Raw genomic sequence first — 25344 nt, 5'->3', positions numbered from 1 at the left:
GAGCAGGGGGGCCTCCTCTGTAGCATTAATAATCACTCTTTGTAAATTTTTGTCCGTGATAAAATCGGATAAAATTCCATTGATTCTTTGGTTTTTTTTTTTTTTAATTTTCTTTTTTTGATACAAAGTTCCACGTTAAAGAGGATTGCCCATGATTCCTAATTCTCATGCCACACTTCTTTTTATGAGTATTCTCATGTCAGACTCGCAACACTCTAATCAGAAATCAGTGTATGACTACAATCATAAGCTACTTGCGTATATTTCTATTTCTACAAAACATGGACATTCTCTACTAGATCCAACATCGAGGAATTGGGATAATTTGGATGAGAATTAAACAATCAATAAGTCAAAGCCATCCGGGACATAAAACTGAAATACTTACTTCTTTGCACCTTGTATCATTCCATCTCTTGCTTGCACCTACTACACTAATGCTAGAGCATGCACAAATGAGAAGGGAACAGTAACTGTAGCACTTGTGCTGATACAGGGAAGCCTAACTAAAACCACCTAGATCTGTATCTTCAACGTCCTTAGCAGCAGGCTTCAGTCCCAGAATTGTTTTGACATTTTTCTCTTCTACAGCCACAAACCGCAACCATCTACGCCAAACAAGTTCGGTAGTGGAATTCGTTTTCCCAAAGTTCTGTTTCTTGTGCTCTAGAGCATCAGCAGACCTTTTCCCAGCCATTAGTCAAGAAATGCTCCATGACTTAAAACCACTACCATTTTTTTTCATCTAGTATGGCCAGCTGAGGAGTAACGTCTGATCCTTGTAAACACTTACGCCTATGCTGCACCATTGAGACCGAGTGGATATCTTCCAGCTAGCTTAATAAGCAATGTAGCACAAACCATGAAGCAGTAGTATATGGAGCTTCCTCTAGTTAGCAGATCTATTTAATTTGCTTTGTCAGCTACTGGATTCCGACCAAACTGGATTATCATTGGCTTGCCTTTGAACACATATCCATTTGCTAGATTCTGCAACCAAGGGTATGTCAATCATTGATTTCAGCACATACGCAAGATAATCAAAAGAAAAGAAAAGCTTTCATTTAGTTGTAAATAGAACTATATATGCTACTCTTTAATCAGCGAAACCTCCAAAACTAGCCATTTCCAGAAACCTAACATATTAGAATAAAACATCCCCATGTTAAAAATAAATTGTGTAAGAGTTGTTTTTTTAATGACTGTCACGCTGTAACCGTCAGCGGGCTGATGATGATGAAAAATGTGTAACCAAATCTTTATAATTCTGAATCAGACCAATCATCAATAGAAAAAGATGCTTGATTACGATGAGCAATCATCCCTATTCCTGTTTGATTACCAATCTTTCCTCTACATGTGTTCCTACTTGTCTTAAAGATGCTTTATCTCATGATGGAAGGAGAATGGCTACGGAGGAGGAAATGTCTGCCTTGCATTGTAATGACACGTGGGATCTTATCCCATTACCTTCTAGTAAGACGACTGTTGGTTGTTGGGTTTATGCTATTAAATATCAACCAGATGGTACCGTTGATCGTTTGAAAGCCCGTCTTGTTGCCAAGGGTTATACACGAACTTATGGAGTGGATTATGCAAAAACATACTCTCCAGTTGTTAAAATTCATAACTACAACTCTACAAGTACTCATTTGTCTAGCTGTCACATTTCATTGGCCTCTATATCAACTAGATGTGATGAATGCTACGTGGAGAACTTTCTGAAGAGGTGTACATGAAGTAACCTCCTGGTTTGTTGCAGGGTGAGTATGGAAAGGTGTGTAAGTTTTTTTTTAAAAAATAATAATAAAAAAAGTCATTTATAGGTTGAAATAGGTGCCTAGAGCATAGTTTGGAACTTTGGAAAATTCAGTGAGAATTACTTGGGTTTGGCATGATGAGGTATCAAACAGATCATTCAATCTATTATATTCATTCTGGTAGCATGTATGTTTTGCTGGTGGTATATGTCGATGACATTATTTTGCCTGGTAATGACTCTCAAAGAATTGAACATTTGAAACATTTTCTGAGCACCAAGTTCCAAACTAAAGATTTGGGCAAGCTGGGACATTTTCTGTGTATAGAGGTTCCTTAATCAGCTGACAGTATTATTATTTCTCAAAGAAAGTATAAGATAGATCCTCTGAAAGATGTAGGGTTTCTGGGGTCCAAGTAAGTTAGTACTCCAATGAATCCAAATCAGAAATTGACATGATCAAAGTGAACTTTTGGATGATCCAGGCAGGTATAGACGAGTAGTAGGAAAGTTGAATTACATTACTATTACTCAGCCTGACATCTCCTTTGCACTAAGTGTGGTTAGTCAATTTCTTGAGAAACCAAAAAGTGTCTCATTGGGTTGTAGTACAAGGAATTCTCAAATTTGAAAGAATCACCAGGACGTGGACTTTTATATAAAGATCATGGTTACTTATATATTGAAAGTTATACAGATTCAGACTGGGCTAATTCACCATTAGACAGAAGGTCTACCACTAGTTATTGTACATTTCTTGGAAGAAATTCTAGTGACATGGTTAAAAAAAATTTCTTCAAGAAATGGGATCTAAAGTAGAAACACCCATGAAACTTTTCTGTGAAAATCAGGCAGCCATCCATTTAGTCACAAACCCAGTATATCCATAAGCGTACAAAGCATATAGAAGTAGACTATCACTTTGTCCGTGATAAAGTAACTAAAAAATAAAAAGTTACTACATATGTGAAGACAGAAGATCAATTGACAGATTTGGTCACCAAAATTCTTAGCCATGGACAAGTTGTATTTATTTGTCCAATTTGGGATTATACGATATATATTCTCCAACTTGAAGGGGACTGTTTGATTATGATGAATTATATTTTACCCTTTGGATATGATTAAGTTTATCTTTTTAATAGATGTATTTAAGTAAAAGTATGTAACTCTTCATAAATAATAACAGGCTGTGTGTGGTGTTTATTAGAAAAATACCCTACCGCTTATTTTCATCTACAAGTGCTTTTAACCTTTTCTTTTTACAGTCGGGGGAGGGGGGGTATTAAAGCACAACCCACTCCTAACTCTATTCAAACTAATAAGAGTCCTAATGAGTGTGTTAAGGAGAAACCCGGTTGATCACAACTACCAGTGACAACCGGTTCCTAAAGAGATGGAGTCCTACTTGTATTTACTATAAGAGTTTGAACTGTATTTTGTTTACTTTAGGCTGCTGATCACAGTTTTTGTATTTAGATTAGGTTTATCTCTAAGAGATAGTATTAGACTAGGAAGCAAGTGCTTTGATGTTATCTTGTATCACATGCTTACTCGGCTGGGTGGTCTATGAAACAAATAGACATCCAAAATGCTTTTCTGCATGGTTTATTGTCCGAGGATGTCTATATGGAGCAACCTCCGGGTTTTATTCATCCTTCTTACCCTCATCATATATGCAAGTTGAAGAAGGCACTATATGGACTAAAGCAGGCACCCCGGGCATGGTTTGCTCGACTTAGTAGGAAACTGATTGAACTTGGGTTTATTGGCTCCAAAGCCGATTCCTCTCTGTTTCTTTATCATACAGCAGCTGCCACTATGTTCCTACTGATTTATGTTGATGATATTATTATTGTCCCCCATGTCAGGAAAATCATCTATTGATTGACTCTCTCATTATTGAAAAACTTTCTAACATTCTCTCTGCCTCCTGTCCTAGTGACGGCGCGTGAGAGCGCGTCCAGCTAGGGTTTCGACTTCTCATTCGTCCTCTCTCATTCTCTATCTCTTTCAGCCTCCTGTCTGGTCCTTTAGCTTTGATTTTCGGTCTTCTGTTTCGTCTGGGTGGTTCTTTGTTCGGCGATGTAGTTTTTTTGGGTTTGGTCGTCATAGTCCCGGGGGTGACGTTGATGGATAAGGTTTTCTTAGTGGAGTCGAAGGCTTTCACCTTCTCGGTTCTGGGTGGGGCGTTGACGTTGAGGGTGGAGGAGAAGAGGAAAAATTTTCTGGGTGTGGTCTTGTTGAATGTTCAGAGCGCCGAATGGCTTGCGTCGACGTTGGAAGTGTTGATGGGTCTCCCGACAGAGGAAGTCTTTGTGAAGTCATTTAGAGAAGGTTCGAAGGTTCTAATTGCTCGGAGAGGTGGGAATGAAGCTGGGCGCTATTTAGAGGCGACTATGTTCGGATTGGGCGGTCGGAAAGGATCCATTGTTATCCCTGAGGGCCGTGGAGGGTGGGGATGGCTTAAATTCTCAGACGAGCTGAGAAAGGTTGTCGATTTTGTCTCAGGTTCGGTGAGTGGCAGGCTCGGCTCCTCATCTACACCGGAGAAGAAGGCTGTGGAGGAAGTTCGGATGACTCTGGGCCTGGCTCCAAAGTGGACGGGGCCTTCTTTTGCGGAGGTTGTGAGGGCGGATTCGATCGATGTTGCGAAGAAGATGCCCATAGTGGGTGATGGTCGGTCCGGGCTAAGGGTTTCGCGGGCGACACCTTGCGAGTTCGATCTTCTTCCGGCGGTGCGGCATGCAGAGGATATTCCGAGATCGGCGGTGGATTGCTTTTCCTTGGAGGCTCACCGGTTTGATATGTTGGGCAAAGACCAGATTGTATGTCCGCAGGGTAAGGACTCTCATTTGAAATTTGAAATTTCGAGATTGCGGACGTGGCGTAAGTCGGGTTCTGGTTTTTATTTGGCTTTGGGCCGGGCCGTGGGGAGAGTTCTGAGCCGATTTACCGGGTCGGGGCTGTTTCGAAAACCTTTTGGTTTTCGCGTGACCCGAATCAAGCGGAAACCTAAAGTTTCCTGTCCGCCGCCAACCTCGTCGGAGACGACAACGGAGATGTCCTCTGGGTTGGTTCTGAATCGGATTCTTCCTGGGGGTTTGGAGGTGTCAGGGTTGGGAGATAATGTGGGCGTGAGTCCAGCTTCTTCGGCTGATGTCAGGATCTATCCTAGGCCGGAGTCCTCGTCGGCGACAGTTACAGGGACAGATACAGGAACGGAGTCTTTTCCGGGGGTGAGTCGAGCAGGTCCCAGGTGCTTTCGGCGGGTTCTTGCTCGAGTGTGAATCCAGCCTTTAATAGGTTCGGTTTCCCCCCTTTTCCGGCACCGGATCTGGGTTTTCCGGGGGGTTCAGCTTCTACTTCTTTTAAGTTTACTCCATTGGGGAAGCTTCAGTTTCCTAATCCCCTCTCTGCCGCTCCGTCGCTCGCTGGTGCAGCTCTCTTAGGAGAGAAGCTGCGCTCTCCCCTCCCTGTGGTGGCTTCTAAGCCCTTCCAGTGTTACTACAGAAGGGCAAAAAAATTGAGGGAAAGGCATTCTGTGAAGTGGAATGATGGGCTACTTTCTGACTCTTTGCAAGCTGTGAAGATGTCAGTTGGTTTCGTTGTTAAGAGGGTTTCAGGTGGAGTGTCGCCAGCTGAGAAGGCGGCAAAACCTCCTGCAATAAAGAAGGCAATGACGCCAGTGAATCAGGGCCTTTTTAGGAAGGGGTTTCTCAATATTCCCCCGATTTCAGTCTCTACCGTGGCGCTTCAGGAGGTCAACAATGACGGGGTTGTAGGTCCTTCTTCCCCTGCGAGTGGTTGCTTGAATGGTTTCTCCCAAACTCGGAATTGGCCAGTTGGCTTTGATCATAACGGGGAGATTGTGGTGTGGGAGGAGGATGAAGATGATTATTGGGATGGTTTGCCATTAGATTGGGCGATGGATGGGGATTTTGGGGAGGAGGCTTTGGCTATTCGAGATGCCATGGAGGAGGAGTTCCAGTTTTTTGCGCGTCAAAACTCTAAAGGGAAAAGGGAGCTTCTAAATTTGCATAGTTCCATTAACTATGGGGACGCGAATTACCCCTCTAGGCGTAGGAAGGGCAAGGCACATATGTTGTAGGTCTGTTGTGCTTTGACGGGTAGTGGGTTTTATTGTTCTTAGTTGGGTTCTTTTGTATTTTGTTTGGTTCTTTTGTGTTCTGGGGCATTGGTGTTATGGGTTTTTTTTGGGTTAGCTTTGGTTGTTCCTGTGTATACTTCCTGTGTACCTAGGGGCGCCTTACGCTTTTTTTATAAAAGTTCTTCTTACTTATCAAAAAAAAATTATTATTGTCCCTTCTATTCCCACTGCCATTGATGAACTCTTACAGCTTTTGGGTAGTGATTTTGATGTTAAAGATCTCGGCTCATTACACTATTTCCTTGGCATTGAAGTTATACCAGTGAAGGATGGTCTCTTACTCTCTCAGCAGCGCTACATTCGAGATTTACTTTCCAAAACCAACATGACCGAAGCAAAACCAGTCTCATCTCCCATGGCATCCTCTTCGACATTATCTGCTTACACAGATGATACTATGGAGGACCCCACATTATATCGAAGTGTTGTTGGTTCACTTCAGTACTTATCTCTTACACGCCCAGACTTGGCGTTTGCTGTAAGTCGTGTATGCCAGTTTATGCATCGTCCAACCACGCTCCATTGGCAAGCTGTTAAGCATATTCTTCGGTATCTCAAGCATACCATCTCTCATGGTTTACTTTTGCACAAGACTTCATCCAATTCTCTACACGCCTACTCGGATGCTGATTGGGCCGGATGCTCTGATGATCGACGTTCCACCAGTGCCTATTGTGTGTATCTTGGTTCTAACTTAATTTCTTGGAGCTCTCGTAAGCAGCCTACTGTCTCCAGGTCTTCAATAGAGGCTGAGTATAAGGTTGTTGCTAACACGGCTGTAGAGTTGCTCTGGATTCGGTCTCTTCTTAAAGAACTTCGTCTTACATTGTTTGGTCCACCGAAGATATGGTGTGACAATATTGGAGCAACTTACTTATCGGTCAATCCTGTTTTTCATGCTCGCACCAAGCATGTAGCTATTGATTTCCATTTTGTTCGAGAGTTGGTTGCATCCAAGGACCTAGAGATTCTATTTGTTCCAAGTGCTGATCAGATTGTAGATGTGCTAACTAAACCGCTTGCTTCTAAAAGATTTCAATGTTTGTCTTACAAGCTCAACGTCCGCTCACTCCCGTTGCACTTGCAGGAGGATATTAAAGCACAACCCACTCCTAACTCTATTCAAACTAATAAGAGTCCTAGTGAGTGTGTTAAGGAGAAACCCGATTGATCACAACTACCAGTGACAACCGGTTCCTAAAGAGATGGAGTCCTACTTGTATTTACTAGAAGAGTTTGAACTGTATTTTGTTTACTTTAGGCTGCTGATCACAGTTTTTGTATTTAGATTAGGTTTATCTCTAAGAGATAGTATTAGACTAGGAAGCAAGTACTTTGATGTTATCTTGTATCATGTATAAACTCTATATAAATCAATAGATGCTCACGAGATGAGTAAGCTTGAAAAGCCAAATATTATTTGTTTCTCAGGGGGTATTAGTAAGGATAGATATAACATTCCTATGATTTTCACAGTGAACAAGAGACATGTATACTTGGATAAATAACATAACTTCTTTAGCCTAGAGTGATGTTACCATGCACATGGTCTAATGCGCAAAGTAGGGGTGGCAATTCAAGTTCATGAGTTGGGTTTGTGTCATGTCGAGTCATGGGTATATGACTATATGAGTTGACATGAACAAGATCAATTTAATTAATCATGTCAAACCTCTTAACTCTAACACAACCTGTTTAACTAAACAAGTGACACAAGACGATTCAAATAACTCGTTTAATAAATAGATCGTGTTAGATTGACACAAACACGATCAATTTCAACCCGTTTCAACCTATTCAATATAAACGGGTTGAGTTGACATAAATACTTGATTTGACCTGATTAACACAGTTTCATTTCTTATAAACACAAATTATATCAATTATACACATTCACAACTAGATTCATGATAATCAATTTGATAACTATATCCATAATTGTAATTAATAGACATAACCATAATTAACACAGTTTCATATCTTATAAGCATAAATTATATTAATTATACACATTCACAACTAGATTGGTGAAAAAATCAATTTGATAATCGATATCATAACCATAATTATATACTTACGGTTTTATGGGTAAAAATGTAATTTAATTATACGGGTTATGCAGGTTAATTGCGGGTTGACACGATTTTGACTCATCTATTAATAGCTTCTAATCAGGTCAACCAGTTTTGACCAGAACCCTCTTACGATAAAACCTTAACCCTCTAATTTTGTGTCGGGTTTGCAGTTGTGTCAAACATGTCAGCCCTAGAGCACATGCTTAAATTATTACACTAAAAAATGAGCGGAGAAGAACAGAATGTAAAAAAAAAAAAAAATTAGAATATATTTGGTAAGTGTTTTTCGTGTTTTGACTTGAAAGAGTTTTTTATATGATGGAAAGTTGACAAGTGTTTTCAGTGGGGTTCACATTTGAAAAGTGTTCTATGCGGGATCTACAGAAGAAAAATATTCGGTAGACTTTTTAGTATTTAGTATTTTTAAAGAAACAAACACTAAACATGCTTATTTTGAGAAGATAAATGCTTATTTTTTTAGGTGTGGAAGTTGGCTTCTTACTTAAAAAAAAAATTAAAAAAATGAATAGGTGGCCGTGCGGCCACCCTAATAGAGGAGAAGGGATGGCTGCCACCCCCCTCCCCCCTCCCTAGTCAGCCTCTACATCTGAAAAAGTAAGCACATGTTTTCTCAAAATTTTCTAATAGAAGATGTGGGAAGTTTTCTAAAAAGTGTGTTGTGTTTTGTTTTTTTGAAAAGCGTTTAATGTTTTGCTGTTTGAAAAGTGTTTCATTTGGTAACTTTTTGAAAAAATGTATTTTTGTATACGAAAAGAGAAGAGAATTTTAAAAAAGAGTGGGGAGTCTATTAATCACTTGTTGCTTCACTGCGAGGTCGCCCGGGATCTTTGGAGCTACATTCTTATTTTATTTGGGGTTGAATGGGTTATGCCACGAACGGTGTTGGAGTTGTTGAATAGTTGGGGGGCGGCGATTGGGTGTGGTCATGCTAAAGAGGCTTGGCAGTTAGCTCCTCTGTGCTTGCTGTGGTGTATTTGGAGGGAGCGAAATGCTCGACTATTTGATGATGTAGAGACATCTATGGTGGAGCTACGGAAACGGTTGCTCAATACATTATATTTTTGGAAAGCGCCCCTTCATAGTTTGAGTGTTTTTACTTATGTAGACTTTTTAAATTTATTCTCTATTCGTCCCTTTTAAGGGTTCTCTTATATACTTCCCGTGTATAAGGGTTGCGCCCCTTTGCGCTTTTTAATAAATTGCAATTACTTATCAAAAAAAAAAAAAAAAAAGAATTTTAAAAAACGTTAGGAAACATAGCCTTAGGCTTTTAGATTACTTCAATTAGTGTTAGGATTCTTCTCGATGCAAACAACCTGGCCCTTTTACCAGAAAAGCCAAGGCCATGAACTACGGTATCAATAGTATTGTTCATATGTATGAAGCTTAACCTATTTCATATGTTGTAGGACCCAAAAGTTACAGAAGCAACTACATTCAAAGCAACTACATTCAAACTTGATGTAAATCTAGAGTTTAACTCTTATGTTCACATCGCAACATCATTCATTGTGCTGAATATATGGCTATAATCCTAAGAGTCCAATTTAAGATTCAGGTTTCCACTTTCCATCTCCTTCTATTTATGCTCACTGGTAGGCCATCCCCTAGATTCATTTACAGAAATAAGTACATTGCTGAAGCTAACTTTGATAATGGTAGCAATTCCTTTGCCGTCATTTAAGTGGGAGAGAAATAACAAGACAGCTTCCTGAAAGTGGATTCTTAAGGTTGAACACTCTGAAGTGATGAGGCAGTTCATGTTAATGAAATTAATACATAATGGCACTAATGCTAAAAAAATCCGAGGCAGCTTAGTATGTGGATATCAAAATGTCAATAGGTATACTTCCATAGGTGCTCCCAACCAAATAATGGTTTGAAAATGGGATTTCTGTGATCAAACTAGCAAATTCTAACGATCTTTCTTTTGAGATCAAGTGAAGAGTAATCTGGTTTTATTGCATTTACCCTTTCTTTAGTCTGGACTGCATTTGCATTTCAATGATTCGAAATTGGATCCTAGGCAGCCAATTGGAACCATCCTAACTGTTAGTATGGATTCTAAAAAACAATCTCCAAAGCAGCATTCATTTTGAAACTGAAGTACAGCTACTTAAAATTGGGAAGCATGACAGTGAGTTACTGAGGAACCCAAAAGAATTTATGATGAATCATTTAGAATTACTCTATCAACCAGATATTGCACTATAAGTTTTATAGCGACTTAAGGCTCATGCGATAACATCATACGATATAGCACAAAAAAAGGAGCAAGGACCAGCTAAAAAATAACAATTCTATATACATGCTGAGATGCTGCAGAAACACAGGCACATCAGATTGCATTCTGTAAGATACATACCAATGCACGATGGGCAAGTTCAACTGATGGAAATGTCACAAAAGCTTGACCTCTCATTCTTCCCTCCTGAAATCAAATTTTATTACTTTTAGGTCCAAAATTCAGCAACTATAGCACTTTAACTTGATAGCAAATGTTAATCAATCAAGAAATTAATATGTTATGTCAGGTCCACAAACTTGTTTCCATCCACTGAAACATCCGAGTGCTAATGCTTTCACAATCACATACATGAATTTTCCATACGCCGATACAGTCATTCTCCATGACAATAATCCTCCAGTTTGTCATCTAATTATAAGTACCACATTTGTTTAGCGAAACATTCAGTTAGTGCTTAATATTAAGAGCATTGACAGTGGCTTTTGTTACCAAGTTGTATTTTCACGCTCTTAATGTATGATCATAGGATCAACCGATCAAGTCCTGCATAAGACTTTCAAAACTGAAAAAGTGCTCTATAAGAGAACCAAAACAACTAGCAAACAAACGCTCATGGATCAAATCTCTGCTAGTGGTTTTGATAAAAAAAAAAGATAACCAAACCTTGCTCCTCATGTACTTCAAGAATCAGGACTTAAAATATATATTGAAATAACTAAGGACTGGGAACTAAAAAGATCTTGATTTTGATGTAAAAAGACAACTCAGAGACTTCACCTGCATAAGCTTCACGCGAAGACCAGATTTAGCCGCATCAATGCTTCCAAATAATGACCCTAAAGCACATATAGTCAGATATAATATGCCACAACTGTCTTTTCGATAACATTGTTAGAAGTATTATACACAGCATTAATTATATGAGGCACTACAGAGATTTAATGAACAATTATTTCACAGAATACAATCATACAGTAACCTTTTTTTTTTCTAAACGAGCATGAAAGTTGCTAGATAGGTACCATTGACCAAAAACTAAACTGAATTTTGGATAAAGTAGCAATAATCAGTGTTAGTGATCTCACCAAAAATGAAGTAGAAGTCATCAGCTATCACTTCCTTTGCCAAGTTCTTCACATACAACACAGAAGCAGGATACCCAGCTGCATAGCTCTAAAAAAAATCCGAAAGAGCTTCAATTAATCATTCTGAGTAAATATTTGCAAGTCAAAATCATTCTAATCCAGTTGTATGTATTTTGTTTTAAATAACAGATGCTCAAGATTGATATAAGTTAGTGTTTACTGAGCCGCCTATACTTCTAATCACATTCAGTACCTTAAACATTGGTAGTGATAAAATTTCCTCTGGGGGCAACTTTCCACTCTCTAAGTCTTCTGGGGTTGCATAAGGTTTAATATCTGAGGTCTCTTTGTCTGGGTCCTCTAATTCTTTTGTCGTGCTGTCATCTTTCTGTTCATTCTGAATAACTTTTGGGGCAATTTTGATCTGCAACCCAACCAAGATCAGGATATAAAAAAGTATGAAAGATAAGAGATTCGCTTATAATCATTTATCGCAAAAAGAAAATGACCTGTAATACAGGGTTCTTTTTTTTAATCATCGGAATCTCTTTAGGGACCAAGGTGGCAGGTTTCACACCAACAGCTTCATGAATGACATCTTTATCAACTGCAGGGCCCACAATCGCTTCTTGCTTGAGACGCTTTCGACCAGATTTTTTTACTGCTGAAGCTCCAACAGAATAGGCTTTTCCATTAATCTCCTAAAAGTATCACAGTAAAATTAGAATCCACAAGGAATACATAACAGGTTTGAAAGACAACTCAAGGATTTTCCTTTCGGTTCCGTCTTTTTCAATGTCCTTTTGCAGAAGTGTAGAGATTCATCTGCAACGCTAATCGAAGAAACATTGTAAAGATTCTCCCCAAATGTTGTAATTAAATGTCCGCCTTTTTTTCTTGAAAAAAAGATTAGCAGAAAAATCAACTGCAGAGGTTTTCCTGTTCAAACAACTAAAAACGAAATGACAAAGAATGTAAATGTTGCTTGAAGACAAAAGGTATCATTTAAGTATATACAAACTTAACCGTATAATATGTGACCAAATATTTTAGGTAATCAGTGCAAGAGGTTACCTCATCTGAAGATTCCATTTCCGACTCATCACTGGACAGATATGCCAAATGAGGTTTTGCAGGTACAGGAGGGGGAGGTGGTGGTGGTGCAGGCACTGAAGGTGGTAGGGGTGGAATTGGTAGAGCCATACGAAATGGAGCTGGAATATTCATTTTGTTCATCAAGTGCAACACCTAGAATTAAAAGCCTATGTTGTAAAATATATGTCCCACTATGCTCATGAAGTTAACTAAATTAGAATGATGCACATAATATAACTACGGAGCTGAAGGAAGGAAAACCAGTAAATAGTTCTATTATCATTTGATAAGATTGGAGACAACCTGTGTATAAAAGCGAGGGACGGCAATAAGAGCATTTACAATGTTGGTCAGTATGTTTCCATCTGGTGGAGGGTAAGCATACCTGTAAGACAAGATCTATTAAAATCTAAAATAGACACAGACCAATCTAAAGATTTCTACTTTTAGATTAAAGGGTAGGAGCTTTTGGCAAGTTAGTATTCCTCAGATTTGTACTTGGAGTTGGTGTAAGTTGTTGAAATTTAGAAATGATGCTTGACATTTTATTTCTTTTTGTTGTTGGTAATGGTAAGAACATCCATCTCTGGTTTGATGCTTGGCACCCAGATGGGGTGGTTTTTGAGAAGTATGGGCATTGTGTTATATATGATGCTCATAGTAAACTAGAGGCCCGTTTAGATTCTGTCATTAAGGATGGTTACTAGAATTGGAGGTCTGCTCATTCTGATTAGCTTGTTGATATTCAAAGCAAGCTGAGTTTGATTCCTCTTGGTGGATTGACACCTCGAATTGGTCTGTTTCAAAAACTGGTAAGTACTCTTGTTCAAATACTTGGGATGCCATTCGGGTTAAGCAAAATATTGTGAATTGGTGGTTTTTGTTTTGGTTTCCTTTTTCCATTTGATAAGTAGTGAATGTTGCACATTCAAGGTCCTTAACTTATATATATTAATTTCTTAACATTGTTATTTGTTTGATTTTGTGTTGTTTTATTATTTTCAGGTTTTAAATAAAGATGCAATTAATTTCATTGATTTTGGGCTTAAAGCACAATTTGAAAAGATCTAGAAGATATGGTTAACTTAACCAATCATAATAGAAGACCTAGAAGAGGTGGTTAAGTTTAATCAAATCAAGGGAATGATTATATCAGAATATCTTCAATAAGAGTCAAAATCGGATTGGATTCAAATTTGGATTTTGCACACATCTCAGTATTTTGTTTATAACTTTCTGCTTAGATATCGGATTTCAATGAAATTGGTGGCGTTGGAAAGCTAATAAAAAATACAACAAATATGCTAGAAATAGCTTTTTCCTAATTCGGAAGTTTACTATGCCAAAATCGTCCCGCAATAAAAAAACACAAATTTGGACGAATTTGGAATCATTTTCCTACTTGGATTGAATTTTCAATCTCCTACTTGGAGTAAGAGACTATGTTTCAATTTTTCTTAGATTCTTAGTCCTTTTAGGCCTCTTCTAATCTCTATAAATAGACCCCTAAGCTTGACAAATTGAAGAGGAAAAGAACATGACATGAGGCCATCACAGCACCACGATGAGCAGCTAAATTTGTAACAAGGTATTGATGTAGCCCTTTCCAAGTAAAATGGTTTAATTGTATTTTAATTTGGAATTTTCTATATGCATGATGATTGTATAACTGTGAGATTGATCTTAATGTTTATATTCAATCATTACTTATAAAAAAAAAAATGTTTATATTCAATCATTATGAATTTCTTATCTTGTCTTAGAAAGTCTTTTATATTGATTGAACTAAATCCTTCATATTTTCTGTGATTATGTGAATGATTGTTATACAACGGTTTTAATTGACATATGATTAAGAGGGTTACATAGGCCATGCCTAGAGAAGACGAATTGTACTACACCCTAGTTTAGTGTAATTTAGGTAGACAGCTTGTACCAATTGAAGATGAGTTATACTATTCCATTGATTGTGTGTATCCTATTAAAGACATAGCTAATCCATACATAGGGAAGACGAGTCGTACTGCATCTTAGTGGTTAAGTAGACGGTCTGTGCCAACCAAATATGGATTATACTTATTCTTCAGAGGTAATTTCTTGACTACTCGAGTGAGACGAGCCCTATATCATGCATAGTATGAAATTTCCCTTGTTAATTTATGATTGACTATTGTTATGCGGTAAGTGGTAAAATCAATATTTATTTTTATGTCTTTAGTTTTATGCATTTAACTTAGTTATAAATAAAATCAAATCAAACTTCTTTTAATTAAGTTATATTTAATCTTAAAAAAATTGATAGCAATTCCTATGTAGTCCTTGAGGTTTGACACCCTCAATATATCTCTATCCTATAAAGGTTCGTATTATTGCGAGTGATAATTTTATTATTGATATTTTGGTACACAAAATGACCACATCACCATTCATAAGCAAGTTTGTTACTTGGTTGGCAATGAGGGATGCGTTATCTACTGGTAGGAAACTTGTGTTGGGGTTTTCAAGGGGATGTGAAAGGTGTTTTCTGCATACATGGGATTGAGGACAAAGATCATCTATTTTTCTCTTGTGGGTTTAGTAGCAGAATTTGGTACCATGTTATAGAGCTTTGTTGTGTGCTGAATCCGCCTATATGCTGGGATGATGTGGTTTCTTTGGGGCTGCAGGAGTGGATGGGCAAAACTATGAAGGCTTATCTTTGTTGGTTAGTTTTTGGTTCTACAATTTATAACATTTGGAGGAATAGAAATGCTTTAAGACATGGAAATAATCCATGGTCTGAGGATAAGCTTTTACAGCAAATTAAATGGGAAGTGAAGATCCGATTTATTTCCCAAGGTAAATTCAAGAAGACCTGTGGGAATGATATTCTTTTTAGTTCTTGGGGTATAGATGGGATTTTGTTTTAATTTTGCTGAGGTTTGAACTTCTTGTGTTGGTATATTTTGGGTTTGTATAGGAGTTATGAAGCTTTAGTGTTTTGCTATAGCTTTTCTTTGTAATGTATTCAGTTGTTTGTTAATGAAAGTTACTCATTCATCAAAAAGAAAATCTAAAGATTTCTATGTCACCCAAAGACGGTTTTGAAAGAAAACTCTACATGTTAGACAACATAAGTATTACTTTTCAGTCAAATCAAAGCACTGAATGATAAGGGGCACAAAAATCATTGTATTCAATAACAAAAGAGCTAAATATTGCCTCTTTCATTCTGATTGATGAACTGACATTGCCTATGGATCTGAGATTTCACAAAGAGCCGACATGTAAAGTCCACAAATAATAACGTGCATGACTAAATTGTTGTGACCGACTGACTGTAATGTAGAAAATTGAACGACAGCTCATAGGAGACATATAAAGGAAGGAGCTGTATCTACAGTGAAATGGAAATACGTACTCAAGGTGAGGAGGAAATGGATAGTCGACACCAAGCCTTGGGGCAATGGGTTCACTAGCAGGCATAGACCCCGAACTGAATCGTTGAGTAGCATCCTTGGCCAAAGAAGTGGGTGGTATAGCATCTTCCCCGGAATGAGCTTGACTTGCTTTAAGTTTGGAATCCAGGGTTGGCTTATTACCAGCTCTCTCCACTGATAAGACTTTACCAAGAAACCTCAGCCTAACAAAACCCAAAAACAAAGGCAATGGCATACTTTTAAATACAATTGAACTGAACTGGATCATAATCAGAAAAAGAGTAACTGTTCAGACAGGAATGAATTATCCCAATACAATATAATACCCATTTAACTGACGATGCGCCTGGCATGCCAAAGCTTCATTCTTGAAATCCAAAAATACACAGTTTCTCAATCTGCAGAAAGACAGAAGGAAAAAATGAGAGCAATTGAGAAAGAAGGAATGGTGATTGGATTGAAACAAAGCAAAAAAAGAAGAAAAAAAGAGTCCACGCACTTAGGAGCAGAACAAGGACGGACAGAGGAAGCACCGTAGTGAGAGAAGAGTCTGGAGAGGGTGTCAAGAGGAATGGCTTCGGGAAGGTGCCGAATCAAAAGGGTTACCACTGCTTCTTCCGCTTCTCCATTAAATGCTTTTGCTTCTCCTTCCTGCCACATCTGATTCTGAGGGTTTATGTAATGTTGCAACACGGTGGAGGAGGAGGAGGAGGAGGAGGAGGGAACTGCAGCCATCGTTAACGCAATTAGAGCATTCCTAGTGAACTAGTCAAAGTTTAAGCAAATTTTAGCTAGAAATTCACTTTTGTTATTTTAGCTAGCTACTTTTCAAAAGCTCTAAAGACCGAATTCTCTACTTTAAATAAATACTATTTTTTTTATTAGTTTTAAAGTAACCACTTCCAACCACTTTCAACTGTCATATGAAACCAAAATTTAATATCATCTGCAGGTTAGAACAAGCAACCAAAACTTCAAAAACACCTACTCTAATATGTCCTAGCGATTGAGCAGATATTGGCCAAGATTGGGGAAATGGTATGGCCACAAAAGTATGTCCACCAAAAGCACCCAATCATGGGCAAGAACAATATAGGCAACAGGGAAAAGAGGAAATCAACAAGAAGCAAAAAATCCATCTCAGATCAACCAAACTGGATGAGTAAACCTGCAAGTGGACAGCACTGATTACTAGGAGTGAAATCCAAGCACAACAGGTTGCAGATGAAAATTCGAGCATGCACCAACATAGTCTATAAGAGATGAAAAAATCTCATATATTACCACTTTGGTACTTCAGCAAATATCCCAAGTCACTACTAAGCTAAGACATTGATAAATATTTTTAACTAAAAATTAAGTTGTACAAACTCCTATCAGCATTGCAAGATTCAAAGGTGCCGCAAACTCCTATCAGCACAAACAAATAACTAAACGACTAATTAAAGTGAGGAAAATAACACAAACGCAACAAATTAAAGTACCAACTTATCAAAAAAAAAAAAAACTTATCAAAACAAATTAAAGTACCCAAATAATGAAACAAGTATTTATTATATCTGTTTTTATGAAAGTTTTCGAGATATATTTTTAAGAGTGGGCAACTGCACCCCTCACCCTCCCCTGAGAATGAGGAACCGATTGTGGCAGAGACAGTTCAAGGAATCGATTTTCAGAGGCAAATGAGAATCAGAATTCATAAAAAGATAGTAATTGTTCTCCAACCATACCTAAACTCCACCGGTTCCAATTCCAATTCCTAGTAATTTGATTTGTGTTTCACTAAGCTCCCCTTTGTGTATATAAACAAGAAATGACAATAATTAATAAATGATGATGGCGAAGATAATACGCTTACAAGCACATGCAAAAAAGATCAGAAAATCAGAAGCTGGCTGAAGATGTACTAACAGCTCAATTCAGATCAATGTCGATAATTCCTCTTTGACGCAAATGGCAACAAACGTCTACGGATCCTCCGAGCAAACAAATTGCAAAAACTGAAAACACAAGGCCGATGCCTGTTATGGGTGCTGGTGCCTGGGAAGCTAAAAAGAATGAGAAGGAAATGAGGCGTGGAAGAAGGGACTATGTGCGGAAGAAGAGAGTGATAGGAGCAGAGGACGTGCAGCGATGGGTTGCAGTCATGGGTCGTGCAATTTGTATCTCAAGGTAGTACATTGTGTTAGTTTTAGGGACTTGGTGCTTTCTAGAAATAATGGGATAGTGGGCTACAGTAGTGGGCTACATGTAATGGGTCATGGGTAGTTATTTTACTAGTTGGTCAGTTATGTTATTTTAGTAGTGGGTGAGTTGAGGTCCAGTAAATATGTTAGTGGTTTAGCAGTTATTGTGTCATTGTATTTAATTCAGTACTTTAGATTAATGAAAGATAACCAGAGAATTATTCAAAGGTTCATCTCTTAACTGCATGTTAGAGTAAAAATGAGGGATTGGTTCATCGAATTGCCAAATTATCATTTTTTATTGTCTTTTACCAAAATGTCAATTAAAATTTATTTCTCAGAATTGTATGCCTGTTATTCAAATTTTCAGGCTCATAACAATGCCTCATTGCGCTCACAATTTGGACATAACTTCCGCAAAGTTGAATTGGGCTGGATAACTAGGGGTGTGCAGATTAACCGATTACTCCCTACCAACCGCGATCGAACCGAAATTGACTGCCTATCGACTTAACCGACAAAATTCGGTTCGATAGTCGGAAGAGAATCTTTTTACCGAAATTTGGTCAATTCGGTAGGCGGTCGGTTAAGCGGTTAACCGAAATTCTGAACCGGCCCAAACCGAAAGTTAACCGATCGATTAACCGGTCGGTTAACTGACCGCCTATATCGAAACGACGTCATTTCAATTCATTGTTTTTTTTAAAAAAAAAAAACCAAAAAAACAAAACGGCGTTGTTTTGTATGGAGTATATATTCATCGCATTCTTCAATTTCTTCTGCTCTTCATCAATTTCGACTGTTTGGTGATTCATGAACCTCCTTGCCCAGTTGCCCTTGACCTAACCTTGACCGCGTTGACGCCTTGACGGACGGCTTTTGGGCTTTGGCAATCCGGCTATCTCGACTCCCGGATCCCCTCTCCACTTCTCCAGCGATTTGGCCATTCTCGAATCCCCTCTTTGCATGCCGACTGCCGCGGCGCCTCCCCGGGACCCAGAGTCCCCACAACCCCACGGTCCCCACCTAGCCACCTGTGAGTCGGTGACCTAGTCACCTGCCCAGTGCCGAGTTGCCGACTGCTCAATGCCGAGTCTGCCAAGTGCCGACTGCCCTCTTCTCTGGTAGCTCTCTCTCTCTCTTCTCCTAGTCTTAATTTTTTTTGATGTATCATACTATCATTTTTTAGTTTTTTTTTTTTTTATGTATCATTTTTAATTTTTTTTTAAACAGCCAAACAACTTATTGATATAGGCCTTAAAAATTAAAATTATTTTGAGTCTTTTTGACCCATTAAAAATTGAGCCCAAATTAAGAAGGGCCAGAAGGCCCATTTTAAGGCTTAATCTTAACCAAAACCGATTAACCGACCGCCTTAACCGATGGTTAACCGAAAACTTCGAATTTTTTTTTTGTCGGTTAAATGTTGGTGAATTAATCGACTCAATCGACATGGTCGGTTAACCGAACCGACTTCGCCAATTTAACCGACTTTTCGAACCGCTGCACACCCCTATGGATAACCATCCCTACAATTTGGACCGATTCATAGCATAAATACAAACACAAATACAAATCTATGAATACTAGAAGGGCCTATTCATAGCCCAAACATTGCCATTTCAAGCCCATAACAATACCCACTGCCTGCACCCACCTTCCCCTCTGTCTATCACCTTCCAAATTATCCTCCTTTATCCAAGCTATTTACAACAACGACAACAATGATAAATAAGTTGTCGAAAATAATTTCATTCAGACCAACTCAACTAAAGAATCATGAGCCTTTGGGTCAATACTGGCCCAAGAAAGAGACAGTAGGACTTCCAAAAAGTCTTGTCTGATAGATAAAAATTAAGAAGCCGTTCCCGAAAATACACGACATGAGATAAAATTCAGATTGGGTTCTGGAAAATGTAGACAATTAGGGACCGAGAGTTAACTCAGTCATCCAAGGCCCGATATAAGCATGTCACGGGAATTCATGTATCAGTCATTTCAAGAAATCCAGATTAGAACTCTATTTCAAATTGAATTGAAGTAGGACTCATAATCTAAGTCTAACTCTATTCTGATCAGCAGTCCTATTTCTAATAGAATTGGGATAGGACTCCTAGTCAAAATCTAATCTCTAAAGATCCTATGTCTATTAAGGAAGCAAAAAACAAATAGAACTCTGATTACACTCATAGATCAAGAAAGAGTAGGAAACCTAATTCAGGTTGACTTTCATTCAGGGATGGAGCCAAAAGGTTTTATAGGCAAGCGGCCAATGGCCAAATTTTTTTTTTGGTAAGGGCCAGGAACCTAATTTTTTTTTTTCTTTTTATCTTATATTTTTATTTTTTAAGAAATTTTTGAGGGGTTGGAGGGGGCATGGCTCTTGCAAGCCCCTCCTCCCTCCGTCCCTACTTCCATCTCTTTGTCTATAAATAAGCATATACTTTAGGTATAAATTCATATTGAATTCTTGTGTATTGAACATTATTTTCTCACAGAAGCTAATTTATGCATTAGAACGACTTTCGGAAGGGTTTTTGGTTTTAGTTGTTTTGCAGATATGTTAAAAAGTGTGAACAACAAGAAATATGCAGTTCACACCATACCGAAAACTGTACCAACATAAATAAAATAAACAATATTCAATCCGCATTGAATTCGAAAATTTCACTTATAACCATTTAGTAAATCGTAATGGTTATCGGATAATGGACTAGGAATTTTTTTTTTTTTTTAAAGAAAAAAAAAAAAAACAGATAGAATCTTGGAATTGTACGTACAGCTTGCACAAGCACATATGGCATGACCTTTACTCACACGAAGATCATTAATTCGATACGGTGTATCTTATGAGGCATAAGAACCTTTTGGTTGATGCGATGCTTTGGTGAATGGTGAGTGCTCCTGCCTTCTGGCTAGCTGTTAAAGTTTTGAGAGATGGCTTGAAATAAAAATTATTTATGAGGGGACTGGGGAGGAAGCTGGTGCTTTGGATCAATTTGATGCATGGAATCTCCCAACAGGGTCGATCGCTCTTCTCTCCAGAAGTGTGCGGGATAGGATGGATTAATTTGCTTCCATTACTCTAATTAAGATAGTTTTATTTAACAAAATGAATTCCTAAGCAAGCGGGAGCATCGATCCTTTGTAAAAAAAAAAAGTGTGTTACATTTTGTGTTCTTCTTTCAAAATCATCAATATATATATATATATACCTCACTTTATTGCACTGTTATATATATATACCTCACTTTATTGCACTGTTATGAAAAAAAAAATTAAATAAATAAAGGAATTTGGAAAACGGAGGAAAATGTTATATATATATGTCACCTCAGGAGAGGAGGGGGGCCAGCTGGGACCCTCCACGTGTCAGTCGTCACCATCCAAGATTCCAAGGGATATGAATGAGATCGAGCTGGTAACGACGTGGCAACCCACGAATTGAAATTAAGGAATGGAAGTATGACGCTAAAAATTATAATTAACCCAACGACCAAGGCAAGGACATCACCATCTACGTTTAAGTCAATGTGCATATAATTACCAACTCTCTTAAGCTTTTTAAATGTTTAAAAGATGAAAAATTGTATTTATCACATATTTAATAGTTAATTTAAAAAAAAAAAATTATTTAAAGATGTACATATAACATATTTCTTTATCATTTCCTTCTCCCTTTAGTCAAAAGTATTAGATTTAATTATTCTCTATCTATTTAACTTTACACTTTTACTGATCATGATTCCCAAATTTAATTTGTTATGCATGAAACAAACTTAATTTGTTTTCAGGATCCATCGCAAGCAATCACCAAAAAGACAAAAAAAAAAAAAAAAAAAAAAAGGGCCTCCCATTTGGAAATTAATCTCATGTCAAAACTCAAGTACTAGTGGAGAATTTTCAGATGGGAAAATTGAGATTAAGGTTAAAAAAAAGGCTCTTCAATTGTCCTGTAAGTAGTACTAGTACGCACACAAATGTTTATGCATGAGGTTAAGAGGCGCACCGTGGGGTACGTCACAACCTGTCCGTTTAATTTTATAGAATAATTGTATCGTTGGTCCCTATAGTATACCATAATTATTTTTCACTCCCTATGGTTTAAAAAGTTTATGGGAAGTCCTTGTGGATAGCAATAATTACAAATCGATCCCTGGCGTCAAATTCCGTTAAAATTTTTAACAGATTAAAAATAAATAAATATACTTATTTAAAAAAGAAAAAAAAAAAAGAAAAAAAAGAAAAGAAAAGAGGGGACAAGGGGTGGCTGGGTTGGCCTGGCCACCCCTTGCCCCTTTTTTTTTGTTTTTGTTTTTGTTTTTGTTTTTTTTTTAAAATAAGTATATTTATTTATTTTTTAATAAATTTATATTTTTTTAATTAAGATGGACACGTGTCACCATCTTATTGGCGACACGTGGCGCTGACGTGGCATTTGACGGAATCTGTTAAAAATTCTAACGAAATTTGACGCCAGTGATCGATTTGTAATTATTGCTAACCACAAGGACTTCCTATGAACTTTTTAAACCATAGGAAGTGAAAAATAATTATGACATACCACATGGACTAACTGTGCAATTATGACATACCACATGGACTAACTGTGCAATTATCAATAGGAATACCACATGGCGTCCTATATATATATATATATATAAACTTTTTCTCTTATATATATATATAAATATAAGAATATAATGTATTTTCACAATTATGATGAATGTTAGAGCTCTTTCTAGTATTATTTTCAGGTCCTGTATTTTTTCGTTTTTCTTTATTAAAAATAGGGTGTCATATCAATATAAAAGGATACCAGAAAGACACTAGAAGGAGCTTTAACATTTTTCTTTCACAATACATTAGACTTATATTTATATGAGAATTTGGATAGATAAGTATGGTTATTGATTTGATTACCATCGTATCTGATTTATAGGAGATAACAATAGTTACAATAAATCCCTGAAATCAAATCCCCTAATATACTCTAATAGTGATTTTATCAAAAGAAAAGCAAATGGATAAAAAAAAAATGTCAAGAAATAACATATATTTTTACATACTTATTTAATAAGTTACTTAACCAACAAATTGTTAAGTTGTCATATATTTGCCATATAAGTCACACATCCGTACCTCTTGTTTATTTGGTCCAGCCTGCACAGACGTACACTTTCTACAATATTGGTCCATTGTTAATACTCGTACGTAACCTTGTGGGAAAATTGCAATAAAACTTGTAGGACATCTTACACTGATATTTGGAAATTTAGCATGAAACCTCTTTGAATTTAATATTTGCCACTGAGAATTTAGCATTTTATCGATTTCATCCTCCATTCTACTTTGTGGGTGCTCCAGTGATCTCTTTGTGGAAATGTCCCGTCAAGCTAGTTTCAGCCGGTATATATATATATATATATATATATATATAGAATTATGATTCAATGCCACCTAAATATACAACTTTTCACCACCTTGTCTATGTGGCAAGGTGGTCCCCCACTACTTTTTGAATTTTATTTTTAAAAAATAAAAAAATTCAAAAAGTAGTGGGGGACCACCTTGCCACATAGACAAGATGGTAAAAAGTTGTATATTTAGGTGGTAGTGAATCACTACTCATATATATATATATATATATATATATATATGGGAAAAGGACTTTAATTTAATTTTACCCTCCGACGTTGCACTGTTTTTTTTTTATCTTGTCTTCAATATTTAAAAATTAACAATGCACTACCCCAATTTTTATTTATTTAGTTATTTTATTTATTTATTTTTAGATTGTCAATGTTAATTACGTAGCCAAAACGCGTGAAAAAAAAACTAGCCACGTACAGTAAAAGAGCTCTTCCTGGCCTGCACCTTGTGGAAAAAGATAGGTTATGGAAGAATTTCCCTATGGAAATTAAAATATCATTTACATATATATATCCTCTAATTTTAGCTTTGCATAATGTAAAAAAGATGTAAGAAAAGACTGGTTCCAGGGAAACTTCTATGAAGTTTCACCGTACCTTATTCTCGTAAACGGGGTTCGAGAATGTCGGTACGCGGTTAATTTGTCTCCTCTTCTAAGTTTGTCGGAGATATGCTGTTGCTAGTATGAGTAGATCGATCAGCATAGGCGACAATAATATTATATATGCATATCATGAAACATGTCTAGATTCTAGAACAGGGTCTAAGTGGAAATTAACAATTAATTAATTGATGTTGTAATATTTTCACTTTCATATATGATATATATCTGAACACTAACGTACCATCATGCTGTCACTCTTTGTCAAACATGCAACTGCTTAAGTATTAGGTTAAAAGATTGATCAAAAGTCAATGCAAGTAACAACTTATGTGAAATTTCCCTTCAATTGCTTATGAGATCACTGTATATAATAACTCCAATTTCATGATGGATGGTTAGATATCTGAGTTTACACCTAATTGATAAAGAGAGCGGACAGATTTCCATCCTATGAAAGTTTCTCCACTCTCTATATATATATATATATAATGTTTCCCCTTTTCTTTTCTTTTTTTTTTTATTGAGAAATTTTTTATTTTTTATTTTTCATTTTATGATGGAGGCCAGGGATATATACAGTGGCCGTATAGAGTAATTTACAGTACTCGATCTACAAAATAAGGAACTCCAATATATACTTTAGGTTTTTCAAGAGAATAATTTGGCTAGCTCCTAAGCTTATATATGTTATAAGGAGAATTGAATTGGCTAACTTTAATGGAATAAAAATCCTTGCATGATTAGTACTATTCGGTTTTAATTGGAGGGATCGGAACCTTGTGTATCTTCTCCGCGAAACCGTGTGTAACATGTGCATCCGTACATATTTGGCAAACATGACGCATGATGGTGTCCCTAGTCTAAATGTGTGTTGGAGTTAATTAAATAAATAAGTGTATGGAGGAAAAGTTGTACTACATTAGCTAGATATCAACCATTATAAATAATCATCCTATCACTTCAACAACAACTTGAGTGATGGGAAAGAGGGATAGCCACATGCGATACACACAGGCTCAGGCTTTGAGCGCTATGAGGTGCACTTAATTATGCATTGGAGCGAAGAGTAATTGAGGAGTGTCGCGGTCTGAGATTGAAACTCGATGTCTCGATCGACCGTTTCAGACAAAAAATAAATTAAAAAAGTAGTAATTTTCTAGCTGTTTGAAGACATTAAAATGGTTAATTACTTATGTGATCATTTAAGTATATGATATATATATATATATATATATATATATATATATA

General features: G+C 37.1%; 1 protein-coding gene across 3 annotated transcripts; it reads right to left on the bottom strand.

Annotated features, from left to right (window-relative positions):
* Positions 1–296: 296 nt before the first annotated feature.
* On the bottom strand, positions 297–18044 carry LOC133873971 (U11/U12 small nuclear ribonucleoprotein 65 kDa protein). 3 transcript variants are annotated; one of them, XM_062311783.1, is made up of 13 exons: positions 17785–18044; positions 17604–17665; positions 16373–16598; positions 16200–16271; positions 15855–16076; positions 12758–12839; positions 12434–12607; positions 11869–12060; positions 11613–11783; positions 11360–11447; positions 11052–11110; positions 10392–10457; positions 297–990 (listed from the first exon to the last, which is right to left on the bottom strand). In XM_062311783.1, the coding sequence occupies exons 3-13, from the start codon at positions 16531–16533 to the stop codon at positions 907–909; spliced, it is 1371 nt and encodes a 456-aa protein (XP_062167767.1). In that variant the 5' UTR covers positions 16534–16598; positions 17604–17665; positions 17785–18044; the 3' UTR covers positions 297–906. The 3 variants fall into 3 exon arrangements, with proteins under 3 accessions (XP_062167767.1, XP_062167766.1, XP_062167768.1); XM_062311782.1 differs by lacking the exon at positions 17604–17665 and having other exon boundaries at positions 17732–18044; XM_062311784.1 differs by lacking the exon at positions 17604–17665.
* Positions 18045–25344: the final 7300 nt, after the last annotated feature.

This window comes from Alnus glutinosa, chromosome 7, assembly GCF_958979055.1.
Source record: "Alnus glutinosa chromosome 7, dhAlnGlut1.1, whole genome shotgun sequence".
Taxonomy (NCBI): domain Eukaryota; kingdom Viridiplantae; phylum Streptophyta; class Magnoliopsida; order Fagales; family Betulaceae; genus Alnus; species Alnus glutinosa.
The sequence above is the reverse complement of the archived record's forward strand: the minus strand, read 5'-3'. Positions and strand labels throughout refer to the sequence as shown.

Bases quoted from the DNA above. Each gene is read 5' to 3' on its own strand.
- LOC133873971 (XM_062311782.1), bottom strand. From the start codon at position 16,533: ATGTGGCAGGAAGGAGAAGCAAAAGCATTTAATGGAGAAGCGGAAGAA. The intron at 12,840-15,854 runs GTACGTATTTCC...CTTGTCTTACAG, and splicing joins CCATTTCCTCCTCACCTTGA to GTATGCTTACCCTCCACCAG. The intron at 11,111-11,359 runs GTGAGATCACTA...TATGTGCTTTAG, and splicing joins TGACTTCTACTTCATTTTTG to GGTCATTATTTGGAAGCATT.